Raw genomic sequence first — 19,316 nt, forward strand, 5'->3', positions numbered from 1 at the left:
GTATTCAGAGGTGAGGCCCTGCCTAGGTCATGAGGCTCCTTCCTTATAAATGAGATTAAAACCAAACTTCCATTCCTTTTTGCTTTCCCTCTTCCACTAGGCAAGGATGCCTAGATGGTACTATCTGCAGGAGTGAGCCTTTGCTAGACACTGAGACTGCTGGCACCTGGACATTGGACTTCTAAGCCTCCAGGACTATGAAAAATAAATTTCTGATGCTCATAAATTACCCAGTCTCAAGAATTCTGTTATAGCAGGATAAACAGACTAAGCATCTCTCCACTATGGAAGACATTTAAATAGCTTTCTCCTTTTTTGCTATTAAGTCACTTTAGAATATAGAAACACATTAGGTGAGAAAGGCTATCCTAGAAACTGAATTAAATTCAATGATGGAATACATTATGAACTTACATTTACCCATACTTAACTGCTTTATGTTTCATTTATTGTGGAATTTACAATTATGGGAGAGAAAGAAAGACCTATCTATTTTACTTAGATTCTTTTTTTTTAAGTGGGACTGGGGTTTGAACTTAGGGATTCATGTTTTTGCAAAGCAGGCATGCTACTGCTTGAGCTACATCCTATAGTCCATTTTGCTCTGGTTATTCTGGAAACAGGGTCTTGCTTTTTGCCCAGGCAAGGCTGGACCTGAATCCTCCTATTTTTAGGCTTCCTGCCAATACTGGGAGGATAGGTACACACCATCACACCCAGGGCTTTTTCACACCAAGCTTTTTTCCATTGAGATGGGGTGTCAACACACTTTTTTGTCAGGGCTGGCATGGAATAGCAATCCTCCTGATCTCAGCCTCTCCAGTTGCTTGGGATGACAGGTGTATACCACTGCACCTAGTTCCTGGTTGAGATGAGATTTGCTAACTTCTTGCCCAGGCTGGCCTTGAATCTCAATCCTCCTGATCTCAGACACTCAAGCAAGGATGTGAGCCACTGGTGCCCAACTACTTAAGATTCTTTTGAGAACAGGGGTAGGTTTAAATGTCAGAAAGTAAATCATATAATTCATTTCTATAGTTTCTAAATCCACTCTCATTCAGTAAAGGATCTCCTTGAGATTTCTGCTTCTACAATATGACCAATAAGATAACTTGATGTAATCCCAGCTACAAGGAATGCCAAAGTTGGCCTGGGCAAAAACACAAGTTCCTATGTGAAAAATAACTGAAGCAAAAAGGGTTGGAGTGTGGCTCAAGTGATAGAGCACTTGTGTAGTGAGAAAAAGGCTCTGAGTCTAAACCTCAGCATCACCAAAAAATCAAAACTAAACAAAAAGCCAGGTGCTGGTGGCTCACACCTGTAATCCTAGTTACTTGGGAGTCAGAGATCAGGAGGATTAGTTCAAGGTCGGCTGTAGCAAATAGTTCAAGAGACCCCCCATCTCCAAAATAACCAGAACAAAATGGATGGGAGATATGGCTCAAGTGGTAGAGTGCCTGCTTTGCAAATGTGAAGCCCTGAGTTTAAACCCAGTCCTACCAAAACAAAAACAAAACCCTAAAACAAACAAAAAATCCCTGATAAACAAAAACAAAAAACTTTTAAAGGCCTTCTTAAGCTTACCAAAACAGAAGCTCAGTCCTGTACCGGCCAGGCCAGGCTCTATGCTGAGTTACACACCCAGACCTTCTATGTAGAAAAAGAACTCACCATAAATGACAGGACAGAATGTGGAAAGCTGCCAAAGCACAGAATCAGACAGAAAACCCCAGTGGGAAACAGAAGGAAAATGTATCATGTTGGCATAATAAAAAGTTCTAATGTTAATTCTTTAAAGAAAAAAATAAATAGAAGAGAGAAAAAGAAGAGGAGAAGGAACTTACAGAAAAAAAAAACTCACGTTATGTCCCCTGCCATAGTACCTGAAAATATCTCCACAAGTTCTCTGACTCTTCCCCTCAAGAGATGGGACTTAATTTTCTTTGGGAGAGTGGCCTACTTGCTTCCAAAGAACAGATCATGGCAGAAGTGACAGTAAGCAGCTTCTGAGAGACCACATCATAAAAGGCTTCAATTCCCTCCTTGCTGTCTTTGGAATCACTGCTCTGGGGGACATCAGGTACCATGCAGGAAGACACTCAAGATGTCCTCTGGAGAGATCTACAAGGTGAGTAACCCCCTGTCAACAGTCATCAGGGACAGAAGCCTCTGGTGTTGGCCATGAAAGGAGAGCATCTTGAAAGTCAATTCTCTAGCCCTAGTCAACCTCATGAGGACCCATGATTTAAAATTACCCCACTAAGCCATTCTTGAATCCTGACCCACAGAAACTGTGAACAAATGTAACACAGAGCTAACTGATATTCCAGGAGAGCTAAGACTGGGGAAGAAATGAAGAGATGACAACTGATAACTGGGCAGTTCTGATGAAAGAGCTAAGCTGCCAGGGGTAAGCACACTAAATCCCAAGCAGGAAAAGTGAAAATAAAACCACACTTAGATACTAGAAACACTACAAAAGAACAGAAAAAATCAAGAGCTGTCAGAGGAGAGAGGATTCCTGCAAAAGGGTCAATAATTGGTCTGACAAAGGTTCTAGTGTCTATAAAAGCTAGATAATGATGACTAAAATCCTAGTGTTGAAACAAAATACTTGTCAACTGGAAAATATGTCTATGCCCCCTTAAACAATCAACTAAGAGTAAGAGGCAAACTTAGGAAAAAGGAAATTTAATCAGTGAGTGAGGGAAACAACAGTAGAGGAAATTAATTAGAACAAAAAATGGAGAACAGCTTTCTGAATTTATGGTATATAGGAATTACAATCCCACTATTACATCAGCCTTTATGTTAAATAAAATCAATGCCAAGAAGAGACAGTGAAGTTAAGCAAAACAACAGTAAAACTGTATCTAAAAGGTCCTTAACCCTCAAGTTACTTAAGAGACCTTACACCACAAAATTGAGTCCAAATTCTGTCTGAAAAAAATTCCAAAATATTTTCTTAGAAAATAACCTGTTTTGCTGTTATTATTTCAAGACATGGACTCCCTCTGTAGCCCAGGCTGGTCTTGAATTTGAGATGATCTGCCTCCTACCTACTGGGATTACAGGTGTATACCACTATAATTGGCTGAAAACTGACTTCTTAAATTACTACTAAGACATTCTTTTACATTAATCAAAAAGAACACCTCAAGAAAAAGAATAAGCCTACTCTTTAGTCTGTGACAATAATCCACTGACAGAACCAAGGTAGAAAAGGGACAGAATGATAGTAAACACTGTTTATTTTACCTTATAAGTCTCCCTTACATGCCATTGAATCCTAACAAGAAGTGGTTTAACCATTTTCAAATTCCCCAGATCTTAGCACTAACAGAATTAACACTTAATTGATGCTACTTGAATAGATGAGAATAAAATCAATTATCTTTGTGTTATCACTACTGATGTACCAACTGGGTTTCTATTGACCTAGTATGTACCACCAGGTTTTTCCATTTCTCAAGGCGGAGTTGATTTTGAACTGTGACGTGCTTCTTCAGAATTTGCAAATAACCCAATTTATAAAGCAAATGCTCCATCCGTGAATGTCTATCTTAAATAATTTTATGTATCCAAATAGCATGATGATAAAACACAACTTTCTTTCCTTAAAGCAATGTTAATGTTAGAATATAGTAAAATAGCTATATTTTAGGAAATTCCACTTAATCCTTGTAAAAATGTAACTTTGGTCTTACCGTGATATATATCCTGTAAAGAACCACCTCCACAGAACTCCATGCAAATCCAAAGTTTATCTCGCCTATAAAGAAAAAATATGCATGTGTCATAGCTTCATAATTAAAACTGCCTGTTTATGGTAAAAAGTATCTTAAGGTTATGTGGTATAACCTAGAAAAACCACACAAATGTAGTATCTATCTTTAAAAAAAAAGCTAAATGACTAAATGACTAATATGATGCATTGGTATAATTCAACTGAAGGTTTTAATACTTAAACCACACCTTTATAGAATATTAAGTTGTCATCAGGAATATCCAAATAATGAGATTTCCCTTTATTTAAGAACTTCCTCTCCCCCACAGCTTATCCATCTATTCAGATTCACCACAGAAAATGACAATACATTCCAAAGTGCTATCACTTTGATAGCACTCACATCAGCAGATAAGATGTAAATGTTAGTCCAATATGTAACGTCAACAATATTCTTCCCAAAATAATGTTATAATTGGTCATTTGTTTTTAGACAGCATTTCTCTCTCACACTCACAATCTAAGATATCATAACCATATTAACATGAGAAATAATTAGCAAAAATGTATATAGCTTATTCCTTGTACAAACATTCATTTCTCCCTTAAAATGTGTCAGAAAATGTACCATTCTCATGGTCAGGGATGGAACAGGAAGTCTCTGAACTCAGCAAGTTTAATCTAATGCAACAGAAAGCTTCTGCTTTACTGATTTATCTGCCTTACCACTGCATTCAAGATGCCTAGAATATCTAGCTAATGAATAACTGTTCCATAAGTGAATGAGTGAAAGAATAAACAAATCCATTAGAGCAGGGGTCAGCAGATAGGCCAGTGAACCAAATATGATCTGATGCCTGATTCTGTACAGCCCTGGAACAACAAATGGTTTTTATACTTTTAAGTGGGTGGATAACAATCAAAAGAAGACTATTTCTTGACATGTGACAATTATAGGAAATTCAAATTCTAGTTTTATTAGAACACAGTTATACTCATTCTCTTATGTACTGTCTAGGCTGTTTCTCACCAAGACAGCAGGGTTCAGTAGTTGTGACAGACATCACATAGCCCACAGAACTTATATTTACTAAATAGCTCTTGATAAACAAGTATCACATGTTTTCTCTTATATGCATAAACTAATACAGGACAAAATGTAGAAGAGGGACTATTAAAGAAGGGAAAGGAAAGAGAAGGGGAAACAAAGGGAGAGGAAGAGGCTAGAAGAGAGAGTGGACATGATCAAAGCACAATATATGAATGCATAGAAATGTCACAGAGAAACCCAATAATTTGTACAATTAAAATTAGGAGTACCTTATAAATTAAAAAAAAGAAAAAAGTCTGCTGAATTTTGGATTAGATTATAATTTGATTAATGTGTAATCCAGGTATGTATAAAGTGTTATGAGAACTCAAAGATGAAAATACCTAGGAAAATCAAGAGAAGATTTTGGGAGGAGGTAACATTTCAATTGGGTCTTGCAGTTAAAAGTAGAGAGATAGGGAAGGGACCCAACCAAAAGAATGGAAACATGAAAGGGGCCACATTTGAGAGATTGGGCAATAAATCATATGGTTGAAAAAAGACTGTCTGAAGAGGCAATGGCCAGAAATGAAGCTAGAATTGGCTGGGGTCATGTGGCCAAACAATACTTGGTTTGTAGACTATGTATAGTTACCTTCACCTGGGTGGTCTCTATGTTGGTGAATATCTCTTTTAAAATGTGGCACCCAGAATCAAGTACTATTCTGAGTGTTACATGAAATGCATGGAAAAGTAGAACTGCTGGTGCCATCAGTGGGTCAGAACAGATACGGTGGTAGTGGGTGGACTAGCCAGTCCTAAGAGTTGACATTACTTGGCTGGGTGTGGTGGACCAGGCAGCATACAGCAAGGGAAACAATCTATCAGAGTGTGAAGGTCAGCTAACTTAAGAGAATGCTGTAGCAAGGTACCACAGTTCCAAGAGAGTAGAAACACAAAGAAAGAAATCTGAAGCCACTTAAGATCTGTAATTCACAGGTAGATCACATACCAATGAAACTGAGGTGTAACGTTGTGATTTCTGTTATGGTTAGCTATCAACATATAGTGCACACATAATGAGAGTCCGATGTCCAGTGGCCGGGTTTTTAAGAATTCTCATAATGAATGTCTGGGGCTGGCAGATGTGTGTCAAAATGTGGATGGCACTTCTGACTAGTAACTGCTACACTAAGGCATTTAAATGCCCCAGAAAATCTAACAATTATCTTTATTTAAACACTGTATTTCTATTAACATTCTCTTAATTCCTCCTCTCCCTGGCCCTTTTTCACTTCCCCAATAGTTCCCCTTCTACTTTCTTGTCTTTTTTTCTACATTCCACATGAGAGAAAACATGCACTATTTGTCTGAGTCTGACTAATTCCTTTTAACATGATGATCTTTAGTTCTAGCTATTTTCCTGCAAATGGCATGATCTTATTCTTTTATGGGAGAATAATACTGTTGTGTAAACAGACCACATTAGCTTTATCCATTCATCAGTTGACAAACACCTGGGCTGATTCCCCATCTTGGCATTTGTAAATAGGACTTTGATAAACATGTGTGTGCAGGTATCTCTACTGTATGCTGACTCTGAATCCTTCTGATACATACTCAGGAGTGGTATGGTGGATCACACAGTAGCTGTATTTTTAATTTTTAAGGAACCTAAATACTGATTTCTCTAATGGCTAATTTACATCCCCACCAACAATGGGCTCTTTCTACTCTCTTCACTATCCTCTCCAATGTTTGTTTTTTGTTTTCTTGATGACAGCCATTCTGATCAGCGAGAATGTATCTCAACATAGTGGTTTTTTTTTTTTTTTTTTTGGTGGCACTGGGGTTTGAACTCAGGGCTACACCTTGAGCCACTCCACCAGTCCTTTTTTGTGATGGGTTTTTACAAGATAGGGTCTCATGAATTATTTGCCTGGGTTGGCTTCGAACCATGATCCTCCTGATCGCTGCCTCCTGAGTAGCTAGGATTATAGGTGTGAGCCACCGGTGCTGGCTCAACATAGTTTTGATTTGCATTTCCCTGATGAGCAAAGATGTTGAACATTTTTCATGTACTTATTGGTCATTTGTACTTCTTTTTCAGTTCACTTGCCCATTTATTGATTGGATTACTTGTTCTTTTGGTGTTTGGATTTTAAAATTCTTTATATAATCCGGATATTAATCCTCTGTCAGATGAATAGCCGGCAAAGATTTTTTTCCATTCTATAGGCTGTGTCTTCTCTTTTGCTACAATTTACCATATAGTATTTTTATGTAAATCATCTTAAATAGTTCCAGGAATTTAATGAAGATATAAATAAATAAATAAAACTTATCTTTTTCTTTTTTCAGAATAAAAAATAGAAGAACAGGACTGATTTGGCATGACTTCACTAAAGTCACGCTAATTACCACTTCTTTCTTACAAGTGCTCACTAATTACCTGACTCAAGAATTATCCTAGATGTTTGCTGGGGACTGATAATTGTCATCAAGTTGATAGGCTGTTTTTTCTAGAAATCACCTTTCCCATTCTTTGTCAACTAGTCACTGCTGACCTATAATCATTTATGCCTCTTCCATGTGTCAAAAGATATTCACAGACAGAGGATGACAACCATAGTTGCTAAATTTTCTGTATGAGATATAATTATATAATCTAAAAGCTTAAATGAATTTAAAAGGTCTGCTGCCCTATAATTATCTATTTAGCTACCTGTGCTTCAATTTTATCTTAATATTGCATTCCCTACCCTTTCCAGTTTGAAAACAATTCTCTTTGGTAGAGAAAATGCACATAGGAAATGATGTCCTGCTGTGTTACATACTTCGCTATTACATTGTCTTTCACTTGATATTAATTTTTGCCCTTTCTCCCCTTGCTTGAATACACAATCTCCAGCTTATACAGTTAGAAAAAAATCAGAAATATGTATGTATACTTTATTTTTTAAGATGCCTAAAATATTGTACTTTTACAACATTCTATTTAAAGTCTGATATTACCAAAAATACTTTAGTCAGAATTTATTAGAAAAACTAGTTCATCTGTTCACGAATGTCTATTCATGTTGATAAGTCTGCACTTGTGTGAGGTCATTCAAGCCATCTAACAGGAAAGAGCTTGAGTCAATTGCCCATTTTATGCAGCTCAACGAAGTACAAAATTTTTGTAGCTATGTATCTGGTTTAGAATAACCACTCGCGTCAATGTTCAGTGTGTCAGCACTACATTATGCCCACCTTCATTGTGGATTTATTGCATGTGGTTTTGACCAAGTGTGGTCAAATAAGCTAATAAATCAAAAGAAATTTTAAAAGCAAAAATTTTCAATTCTGTGTTCACATTACACACCTCAGTTGATGCAAAGAAGCTGTCAGTCCCATGTTATCATCAGTTGTGTTTAAATCCTTATGTGATTTATTGTTTCCCTGACCTTAATTTTGTGAAAATCTACCTCCCAAAAAGCAAATGGTGTCCCAACAACAAGGTAAACATGAATGTGCTTAACTGAAGTAATAAAGTGAAAATTTTAGGTTAGTGGGAAGGTGACCTGTCTTTAGCAGAAGTCGAGCAGCTTTATGTGAAAAATGAACCAAGCATTCACTGTGCAGTGCTGTGCTACGTGTATCCTGAGCATGTGTGGTTTTTCAACAATGCCGGTCTCCTTGGAACCATGTAGCCACAGATACCAAGGGTCTACTATAATCTCTTGACTCAACAAATCCTCAGAATTCTTTCCTCTTATTTTGTAAAATTGTCTTTTTCTTTCTTTTTTTTTTTTTTTTTTGATGGTACTGGGGCTTGTACTCAGGGCTTTACACTTGCAGGTACTCTACAGTTTGAGACACACCTCCAGGCCTGTAAAATTACCATTCTATTTTATGAAGAAGAGAAAAATAAGTGTGTGGATGGGGCAGAGGGAGTTCACTACTTAATCGTACAGTTGGGTATTTACTAGAGCATACTGGGACCAAAATTCGAATCCTTACTTCATTAATCAGGAAGTCATTTCTAAAACATACTTTTTAATCTCCCACTTTGCAATATGTCATGGACTTAAAACTGACTGAATAAACTAAGATCAATTTACATATTATTCCCAAATATAGTGTAATTTAAAAAGCCAAATAAACTATGTCTAAGATCACTAGGAAAAATCAGCTGTGTGTTGTCTGCTAGAAACTGGCATACAAGTCATTCTCCTTGGGACAAGGGGTCTAGCTCTGCACCAGAGTCCCCTGGTCCCTGTACTTTACTTTTCTTGCTGACCAAAAAGCACTAACCAATGGTTACTCCCTGATAGTCATCACAATAGCCTAACTTCAACCTAAACCATTAATGTGAAAAATTAAAAGTTCAATAACTGCTAGATTATTTTCAGATAGGATAACATGTGCAACCCCAACTGAAAATGTTTTGATTTATTTTAAAAGATACTCAAAACTCACTGCATTTGGAAAAGTTATAGGTAATCTATCCCATCTGCTCTCCCTCTAGAGATGAGGGTCAGCTGCCCTAGGGATATAAAAGGTGAGCTTTTCATCTAACTTACACCTAACAACCTTTAGTGCAGCCTAATGTTTCCCAAAGTTCTTCTCAAAATCTGAATATTAGCAGAAAACTGTTGAAATCCAAGGAAAGTGTCTCAGTTTAGCTAACAGTATTGTGTTGGTATCAATTTCCTGCTTTGACAAGTATGCCACTGTTGTGTACTAAGTTAACCTTAAGAAAAGTGAGTGATGGATCCCTCCAGAGAACTCTGCTATCACTGCAACTTTTCTATCCATCTAAACTATTTTGAAATTAAGTTTCCTTTCTTAAAAAAAACCAGAGATCACAATGAAATCCCCTATCCAACTATAACAAATAAAAACATTTTAAAAAACAGAAAATCAGTACAAATAGTGACAACTGTAAGCTTTATTGTTTTATTCTGAACATTCACAAAGACATTTATAAACGTGTCAGTTAAGATCCTGTTGTTTCCCTTCACAGTCTTATCTCTGTCCCTAGGGGGTGGGGGAAAAATTCTCTTGGTTTTCTACAACTCTAGAGACCACCGTCTCTTTTCTGAATTACTATAACAAATGTACAGGAATAAATTTGACTGAATTCCTTGTCTCAGTCCTCTCCCCTCAAGTCCATCCTCCACAAAACAAAATGCCTCTTTGTTAGAATCTTTCAACCATTATGTCCAGTCCCTACAGGTCCTAATTAAAGCATAAAAGGCTCATTTTTGCCTAAATTGTCAAATCCTTACCTACTCTGATGACACCCTCAGGATCTAACAGGAGACTATTAGCTGTTTCCTGAATATTTCATGAATGTATTCTCTTTTGTCAAAAGCTCTAATTTTCTACACACATATTCACCTACTAATCTTTTGTCAATATTTGGGAAGTACTTCATTCACAGCACTTTCAGACAAACCAGACATTCCACCATCTTTAGCACTCCCGTGTTTCACTTCCAAATTATTACTGAAACCAGTATGTTACACACTGCAATTATCTTCTCATGTCTATTTCTCCTGGACTGTAAACTGCTTAATGGCAAGGACTAAATTTTTCAAAAGTCAATATAGCACTCTACAGACTAAGAAATAATGTGAAGGCACTTTTTTAATGGTATAATAATATAATGATATAAATGGTGATTTACGGATATGTGAGATAAATTATGCTCAACTAAACTAGTATTGTATATTTCAAAGTTTGGACTATTTAATCTAAATAAAATTATTTTTGCTTATATGGATCTGATCTTCTACTGGCTTATCTTTAAGGACCATTTGTTAGTTTTTAACTTGATGTTTAAGAGTTCAAACTTGAGAAAAAAAAGGCTCAATTTTCTGAAAGCTTTTTTAAAAGGTACTCTGGGCAAAGGAATACCTGGATTAAAATCATCCTTAGCTAAAAAGAAGCAATAGTGAAGCTCTAATAGGAATAAAGACTAGGTCTGTGATTTTTTTCCTTTTTTTTTTTTTTAAAGGCAGAGTATCGCTATGTGGCTCAGGTGGCCTTGAACTATGTAGAGTAGGATGGCCTTAAACTTGTGATTCTCCTGCTTCAGCCTCCTCAATGCTGGGATAATAGGGGTACACCACCATACCTGGTGGTCTGTGATAATTTATCTGCTATTTTAGAGAAACACAAACACAAGCCAGGTGTGATGGCTCAAGCCTATAACCCTAGCTACTTGGGAGACTAAGATCAGGAGGACTGCAGTTCAAGGCCAGCCTGGGGGTGGGGGAATAAAAAAGAAAAGTTCACAAGACCCCCATCTCAACCAGCAGATGAGCAAGATGGCATGTACTTGTCATCCCAGCTATGTGAGAGGCTGAGATCTGGAGGATCGCACTTCTAGGCCAGGTGGGCAAAAAAAGTTCATGAGAGCCCCATCATCTCAAGGGAAAAAGCTGGGTGTGGTGGTGTATACTTGTCATCCCAGCTATGGCAAGAAGTGTAAAATAGGAGAATCGTGGTCCAGGTGAGTCTGGGAGAAAAGCAAGACCCTACCTTAAAAATAACCAGAGCAAACAGGGCTGTAGACATGGCTCAAGCTGTAGAGCACCTGCCTAGCAAGCATGAAGCCCTGAGCTCTGAGCCCTGAGCTAGCACTTCCTCAAAAATCCCACAAACATGAAAATTCAGAGACAATATACATCAAACATATAGTATGTGACTATTTAAATTTTAAACCTCCAGATAAAAGTTTTGTCTTTCTACTTCTTATTACACACAATGCTGGTCATACTGAAGAGCACTCTGTTTCTCATCTGTAAAAAAGACTGGGTTGGGTGATAAAATCCCTCAGTCCTTTCCAGTCTAGCAGCACACAGCCTAGTCTTAGGATTCCACACTGAAATTCAGTAGGGAATAAGGAAAGACTCTCTACAGAAGAAAACAGCCAGAGGAAGGGGAGCTTAATGGCTATTCTGTATTATATTACCTTTTGTTTCCGTATTATTTTGATTAGCATTCCCAGCTATAGAATAAAATCATCTATTTACATCAGCATTTCCTCATCTTAGACTATATAACACTAAAAGAACAAAGTTTTACTGAAAATGACCCTAATTTTTTAAAAATATGTGGTTTCTGGACAATTTTATTCTCTATATTTAGGTAAAATACAGTAGAACAATTTTAAAAACTCCACAACACTTATGGTAAACCCTCTCAAGTATCTTATTGGTAAAGTGGAAATAATATCTATGATAAAATGATATGGAAAGATGAAATGAAGCACAAGATGATGGTCCTTAAAACAGTAAGCAGTAGTAGCAGCACAGCAGGAGCAATAGTGGTAATAACAGTTATCATTCACCGAGCCTCTATCATGTTCTAAGCAAGGCTCTTCAAATTTCCCCATACTTACTCATTAAATCCTCAAAGCTATCCCATCTGTAGATATTCTCTTGCCCTGTTTTATAGTTGAGGAAATGAAGGCATGGAGTAGTAAATAACTTTCCATAAATCACACCATGAATAAGAGATGAAGCCAGGACTCTATCACATAAACTACTGATTTTCTGGCAAAGAGACCATGCTCATTTCACCACACCATATAAATGCATGGGGCTATCCTGGAATAAGAGGTTAGGCTTTGGATGTCCTATAATGCTGGAAGAATCAGACCATGATTGAGAACTTCTCTTCTATCAATGTCCCTGAAGAAATGCAAAAGCTCTCTTCAAAAGACTATACTGCCCCTGGGAAGAAAAACTTTGTAATGCCTCCCTCCACTTGAGGAGGATCATTTTGTTTTGACTAACAAAAGAAATTGTTTTAAAGTGGTAATTTTAACTGTATTAGTAGGAATCACTTATTTACACCAAAACTTGAATGATTTTGAGAGGTTGTTTCTTCGAGCTGATACAATATCTACCCTGTTGGATCTGCCTCCTCACAAACAAATGCAGAAACTGTGTTAGGTTGCTATTTGGACCACTCACCAGTATACTATTATTGAACTGGCTGTTTTAAGAACCCATTCAAAATGTGTAACAGTCAGTGACCTATTGCTATGTGAAGAGGGTTAGTGACTCCTTTAATATCTTTATTAAGCCCACTCCTCCTCCTTAATGACACTTGTTACAATCAAGAAAGAATGGGCTGGTTGACTTTTCACAAGATGGAAAGACAAGGAATCAGAATTCCCCAGTCTTTTCTATCTGCTGTGCCAAGGAAAAGAGGAAAAGTGTTTGGTAATACCTGGGGCATATGAAAATGGGAACCTGTATAAGTTATTCACTACATATAGAAGTGAGTGAAAAAACAAACAAAGCCAAGATTTCACTCTGAGGTGATCCCCTGTGGAACATGACCTGAGGAACAAAATCTCAGTTCTTCTAAGTTTACATTAGGACCTGGAAAAATACATTACTGAAATAACTACTGTTACTAGTCTTTTAGACTCTTTTAGACAAAATGAAGGAAAAGGACAAGGCAATACTCTGAGGCTAGAAGCACAAAACATACAAAAGTTTCTGATAAAAAACAGCAGGAGCAGGGCGCTGGTAGCTAATACCTGTAATCCTAGCTACTTGGGAGGCTGAGATTAGAAGGATCTTGGTTTAAGGCCAGCCAGGGCAAATAGTTCATGAGGCCACCATCTCCAAAATAACCAGAGCAAAATGGACTGGAAGTGTGCCTCAAACCTGTTTTGCAAGTTTGAAGCCCTCAGTTCAAACCCAGTCCCACAAAAACAAAAAAATTAAAAACAAACAAAAAAACATAGCAGGAAGAGATGCTCCTGACTGAATGAACCTAAGTTTAGAAGGGGCAACAGATGGCATGTTTAGAGCTTTAGTGACTATGAGTGTGAAGACTCAGCCTAAAAGTCAGTTTTTATTTGTCAGCCTCCTCACCACTTCAGCTCTCAAGTCAAAAGACTATAATATTCAGAGTTAACGTAATAGATCATAAGTAAAACCTCCATTCATTTGAAAATATCTTATCTTCAAAGCATGAAGAAAACTACAAATCATGGCATTAGAACTAACTTTATTTTGTTAAATAAATTAGGTCATGGAATCACTACTGCTTTTCAAAAGGAAAACAAACAATGTACCTGAGATAGCTTCCAAAATAAGCAACAATATTTGGGTGTTTACAGTCTTTCATCATAATGATTTCTTGCTGCACAACTGCAAAGTCTTCTCCTAGAATAAAAAACAAGCATGTTGAATAGCAGGTAAGACAGGTTTCAAAATGCTCATTTATCTCAAAACATAGTAAGACCAGGGCAGGGTGGGGGGGCAAACAATGTATACACATGAGTAACTGTAAAAGCAATAAAAAAATAAGATAATTACTTATAACATAATTAATTAGTTATAAATCAAATACCACTGATAAGTTAATGGTATTATTTTTAAGGACAATTTCAATCCTGACATGAGACAAAGTATAGCACCGTGATTAAAAGTATGAACCCTGGTCCCAGACTTTCTGGATTCAAATCCTAACTCCGTTCCTCACTAAACTGTGTGATGTTGGTAGATTAGCTGACCTCTTTGTGCGAATTTCCTACCTGGTAAAAGAATAATAACCTATCTCACAGGGCTGCAGAGATACATGCAAAATGCTTGGAAGAGTGCCTGGCACAGAGAAATCTCTATATTTAATGTAACTTTAGCATAAAGAAGTGACTTTTTTTTTTTCAAGTTTAGGGCAGAGCCCCTAGGATACCCAGTGGGTCGAATGTGTTTGCACAGGCTCTTTATAGTGCTGGAAGGCCTAGACTCTTGCAGCTCTGGGTTACTAGACGACCCACATATATAGGCCCATCTTGTATTAATGCCTTATTCCAACTGTATTAGAATGTAGAATAGCATTATATGTGAGCCTAGTCAGACTATCAGCAAATAATCTGCATCCTACTCCCTTCCTGTCTAAATTCTTCAAAGTAAAATCTGGCAATCCTACAGCAGTGTCATATGCTGTAGCTCCTGAAAGAACACTTGTCACAAAAGGAAACAGAACTGCCAAGAATGCAAATGTGGTGAACCAGAGACCAGCAGAGAGAGAACAAGAGTGCAACACTCAACCAAAGCAGCTTGTATTAGTAATTGAACTTTGATATTATAGTCTATGAACAGCCTGATAAAATGACACTAGTGGCAAAGTAAAAGACAGAAGGCTGTACCAAAGAGTGAGGTTCTTATGGTAGGCCCTGACAATTCTGGCCATGGCATTTTCCTACTGTAATTGTAAAGAGAATGAATTAGCCTAGCCAGGAACCATTTGAACCTAGTATCAAAACCTACCTTACGTTCCAGTTACAAAGAAAGAAACAATGGAGAAGATACGGTCAGTCAAGTTCTCAATTTCTGTAATGATGTGAGCACAAAATAAAAAAATCTCCAAAGAAAACATGGGACTTTCATGCTTTCAAAAATTCAGAAGGTGACTCAATTAGAATCCATTTCCCACTATTAAGAATTTCTGATTCTCAGTATATTAAGAAAGAATCCAAGTTAAAAGTAATAAAGTTATAACAGGACTATGGGACTAAGACCAATTTCTATGGACATACTAAATACTTTGAAAGTTCTGGACTTCTGTTTTTCAACCCACCCCAAAATTATACTTTCTGCAATCCAATGAAGGGGTTGTACACAATCAAGGCTGGTTTAGTCAAAGAGCAGCCATGGCTTTTAATGGTTGAAGGATAGGAGCTCTTTTTCTGGGTAAGCTAGAGAGTTATTAGTGGTCATCACATAACCTCATAGGGAGCCAACTATAGAGTAAAGCTGATCTATAAAAAGCATTGAGGAGAAATGGGTAAAAGAAGGACAGTTAATGACAAACCGAGCTACTTACTGCAATAGGCCTCACCTGCCTCTGTAATATTCAGATATACTGTGCATGACCAAAACCTCCCTCTATCATTTAAGCCACCTTCAGCAGAGGTTTCTCTTACTTATAAGCATCCTACGTACATGTCACAGCCCTTATTCTGCTATACCCATGTCTGAATGTCTATGTCCTCACTATAACAAAGTCCTCTAGGACAAGATTATGCCTTTCATCTTTGCATACTTAGCATTTAATAGGTAGCAGTTGCCTGAATGAATCTATAATATCATAAAATTACTCTCTGTAAAGACTATAGGGAATATCAGCTTGTAGTTTAGTTTTATCCAATTATTAGCATGTTTTATACAATTAATAGTCTGTTTGGTACTCCTTTGATTTCTATTAAAACCTATTATTGGCTTTAAGTCTCCAACAATTTTTCCTGTGAAATGCTGCTGATCCAAACTGCATCATTTTTCCTATAATAAGATGACTCTATGTGCTTATGAGAATAATTAAATTCCACATTTTAATGGGAAAAAATTCAAAGAAAATTTCCACTTACTGAATTTTTTAATGGTAATTGAAAAATATAAATTTAGGTAGAATAAAAGAAAGTAGAGTTTAACATGTTAGTAACTCAAAGAAGTTGAGCAGTTGATTTAAATAACTCATGAGAAATACATTCCAAAGATGAAAATTAACAAGCTCAAGGAAAAAATTCCTAACATGCCTAATTTGGGATATTGTACAGCAGAGTTTAACTAGGTAATCTGCACACCTTAAAGCAACTGAGGCCAATAGGAAAAGGGGACCAGGTACTAGAGAAAAGGTTAGATCAAAAAGAATTAACCTAGAAGGTAACACCCACGCACAGGAAATCAATGTGAGTCAATGCCCTGTATAGCTATCCTTATCTCAACCAGCAAAAACCCTTGTTCCTTCCTATTATTGCTTATACTCTCTCTACAACAAAATTAGAAATAAGGGCAAAATAGTTTCTGCTGGGTATTGGGGGGGGAGAGGGAGGGGGCGGAGTGGGTGGTAAGGGAGGGGGTGGGGGCAGCGGGGAGAAATGAACCAAGCCTTGTATGCACATATGAATAATAAAAGAAAAATGAAAAAAAAAAACTAGGTAATCTGCAAAAACTCTTTCCAATTCTAAGAGTCTAGGATTTTTTTGATAAAAATTTTAGATGTTACAGTGGAGAATTCACCTCCAAGAAAATACAGCCATCAAAAACAAAACAAAAAAAACAGAACTGGTAAAAACAGGCAAGCCTACAAGTAGAGCACATAATGAATGAACTAAGAATTAAACAGAAAAATACAAACTAATCCATATAAAGCTCTCAGAATATACATGGTACAAAGTAACTGTTCAATAAATGTTAGCTATTTATAATTAGCAAAAGGCTAAATAATGGTCCTCCAAAGTCTTGGCCCTAAAACCTGTGAATGCTACCTTACATGGCAAAGGGCCTTTGCAGGTATGATTAAACAAAGGATCATGAGACAAGGGGATTATCCTGAGTTTCTGTGTGGGCCCCACAGAATAAGCAATGTGACAATTAATGTAAGATACTACAAGGCAGCTTTGAACACTGCAGAAGACCCCCCAAAGTTAAGGAATGTAGCTCTAGAAAAATGGAAAAAGCAAGGAAACAGATTTTCCTTTTGAACCTCCAGAAGGAATATGGCCCTGCTAACTTCTTGATCTGAACCCAGTGAAACTCATTTCAGGCTTCTGAACTCCAGAACTTTGTTGCTTTAAAAGTTACCAAGTTTGTGGTAATTTGTTATATCAGCCATAAGAAATTAATTTATTATTATAACTAATATTATTATTGTGACAGAGCTGGGTAGTCATCCATTAATAATATGTGGTCTCTCTTCTACAGCTTGGAAGTTATTGGTAGGAGGCAGTCATCCAGTCAAAGACATTTCCCAGCCAGTAAGCACAAAGATGCCCCTCAAAGACTAGCTGCTGCCAAGAGAATGTGAGCAAAAGTCACATGTCCCTTTTTCAGTACTTCTTTCTCCATCAACAGGCTATATGACATTTTGAATCTTCAGATAATGCAGATAATATGGGTCCTTGAGTTACCAACAGAAAGAGTCATCCAACAATTTGAAAACCTGCATTGAACTGTTACATAAACTTGAGATGAAATTTTATTAAGTTAAGCCACTAGTTATGTTCTAGTTTAGTTTTTATAGCAAATAACATTATCGTAAAGTAATAAATTATTTTATTCAAAAGGTTGTCCAAAATGTAGTAGATGCTTCATAAATGTTTAAGTACTTAAACAAAAGACTCTGTATCCTATGTAACTAACAGAATGGAAAAATGAGTAAGATACAGGTGTTTTTCTTTATTTAGGTGTATTAAGTCATATGTATAAAAGCAGGGGAGTCAGGGCTGTTATGGGGGAGGTGGGGAGAGAGTGCCCTGAAAGCTACACTCTAACAGCTTATTATAGTGCCTTGTAGGTACAAATTGACAATCACTGTATTTCTAATGCTTTATAAAATTCTTTACTTTTTCTTTATTCTTTTCTTTACAAAACAACATATATTTACATTTTTGTGATGGGGATTGAACCTAGGGCCTTGTACATGCTAGGCAAGTGCTCTACACGGAGCTATATTCCCAATCCTACAAAATATAATCTTAAATTGCATGGTTACCCAACTGAAGTTAAAATGACTCTCTTTTTTGGCATGCCTAATTATTTACACTGGAGTCAGTTGTATTTCATTTATAAGACCTACTCTTATCATTAGCATAAGCATTTTGAATTAATGAACTATCAAGGGAGTTCATTAATGAATTAATGAGTTATCAAGGGAATGGCTTTGTTTTAAAAAAAAAGCAAGTTCTCTTTGGCACTCTTGTTCTTTCTCACCCTGGGATGATACCCTGTACTGCCTCAGGACTCCACCAACAAGAAGGACCTCACTAGATGTGTCCCTCGACTTTGGACCTTCCAGTTTCTAGGACTGTGAACTGAATAAGCTTTCATTCTTTACAAATTAATTAGTCTGTGATACTCAAGTTATAGCAACAGAAACTGGACATGGAAAAACAGTAAGCCAAAACATAAGTTACTATAACAACTGTTCTTAAAACAAAGATGACAAAGCTGCTAAAATCAATTGGAAGCAGCACAGTCATTTCTAAAGGCTTGTACCTAAACCTAAGTCATTATATGAGGCAGTTGACATGTGTCTGCACACTGAATGGAAGCAGGGATTACATCAGGTTATCCATATTGGGAGTGAACTAACATAGCAATGACAGCATGTGCATATCCTCAGGGAGCCCAGTCTTGGTCTACTTCTATACCATGTATCCTATTTCCTATAAAGTAAACATGAGCTACAAGTCCCCCTCAATTATCCTTTGTTTTCATCATCTTTATTTCTCTTTTTTAAATGCTTTATGCTCTATGCTCCTGATTAGCTGACATGGCCTTCCCTAAGTGTCTTGATAAATGCCACTATATTGAAATAATTCTTTGCAGTATCAAATAGCTACTTGGGGAGGGGGGTGTACTGGGGCTTGAATTCAGGAACTTGCACTTGTCAGGCAGCGCTGTCACTTTAGCCATGCCTCCAATCTCAAACAGCTGCTAAATATGAAAACTCACAACAATTGGTCAGATTCAACAACCACCATACACTGAGCAGCTAATATGCTATAAAAGAGAACATATGAGGGACTGACTGGTGTGTCAG

General features: G+C 37.0%; 1 protein-coding gene across 6 annotated transcripts in view; it reads right to left on the reverse strand.

Moving 5' to 3' along the window:
- Window positions 1-19,316, reverse strand: part of Map4k3 (mitogen-activated protein kinase kinase kinase kinase 3) — a 170,476-nt gene that overhangs the window by 81,439 nt on the left and 69,721 nt on the right. For all 6 annotated transcript variants that reach the window (XM_074049547.1, XM_074049546.1, XM_074049548.1 and 3 more), the window contains 2 exons: window positions 13,846-13,936; window positions 3,708-3,772 (listed from right to left, as the gene is read on the reverse strand). In XM_074049547.1, the coding sequence (XP_073905648.1) occupies window positions 3,708-3,772; window positions 13,846-13,936 (156 nt within the window). The remainder of the gene's footprint in view (window positions 1-3,707; window positions 3,773-13,845; window positions 13,937-19,316) is intronic.

Source organism: Castor canadensis, chromosome 12, assembly GCF_047511655.1.
Source record: "Castor canadensis chromosome 12, mCasCan1.hap1v2, whole genome shotgun sequence".
NCBI lineage: Eukaryota > Metazoa > Chordata > Mammalia > Rodentia > Castoridae > Castor > Castor canadensis.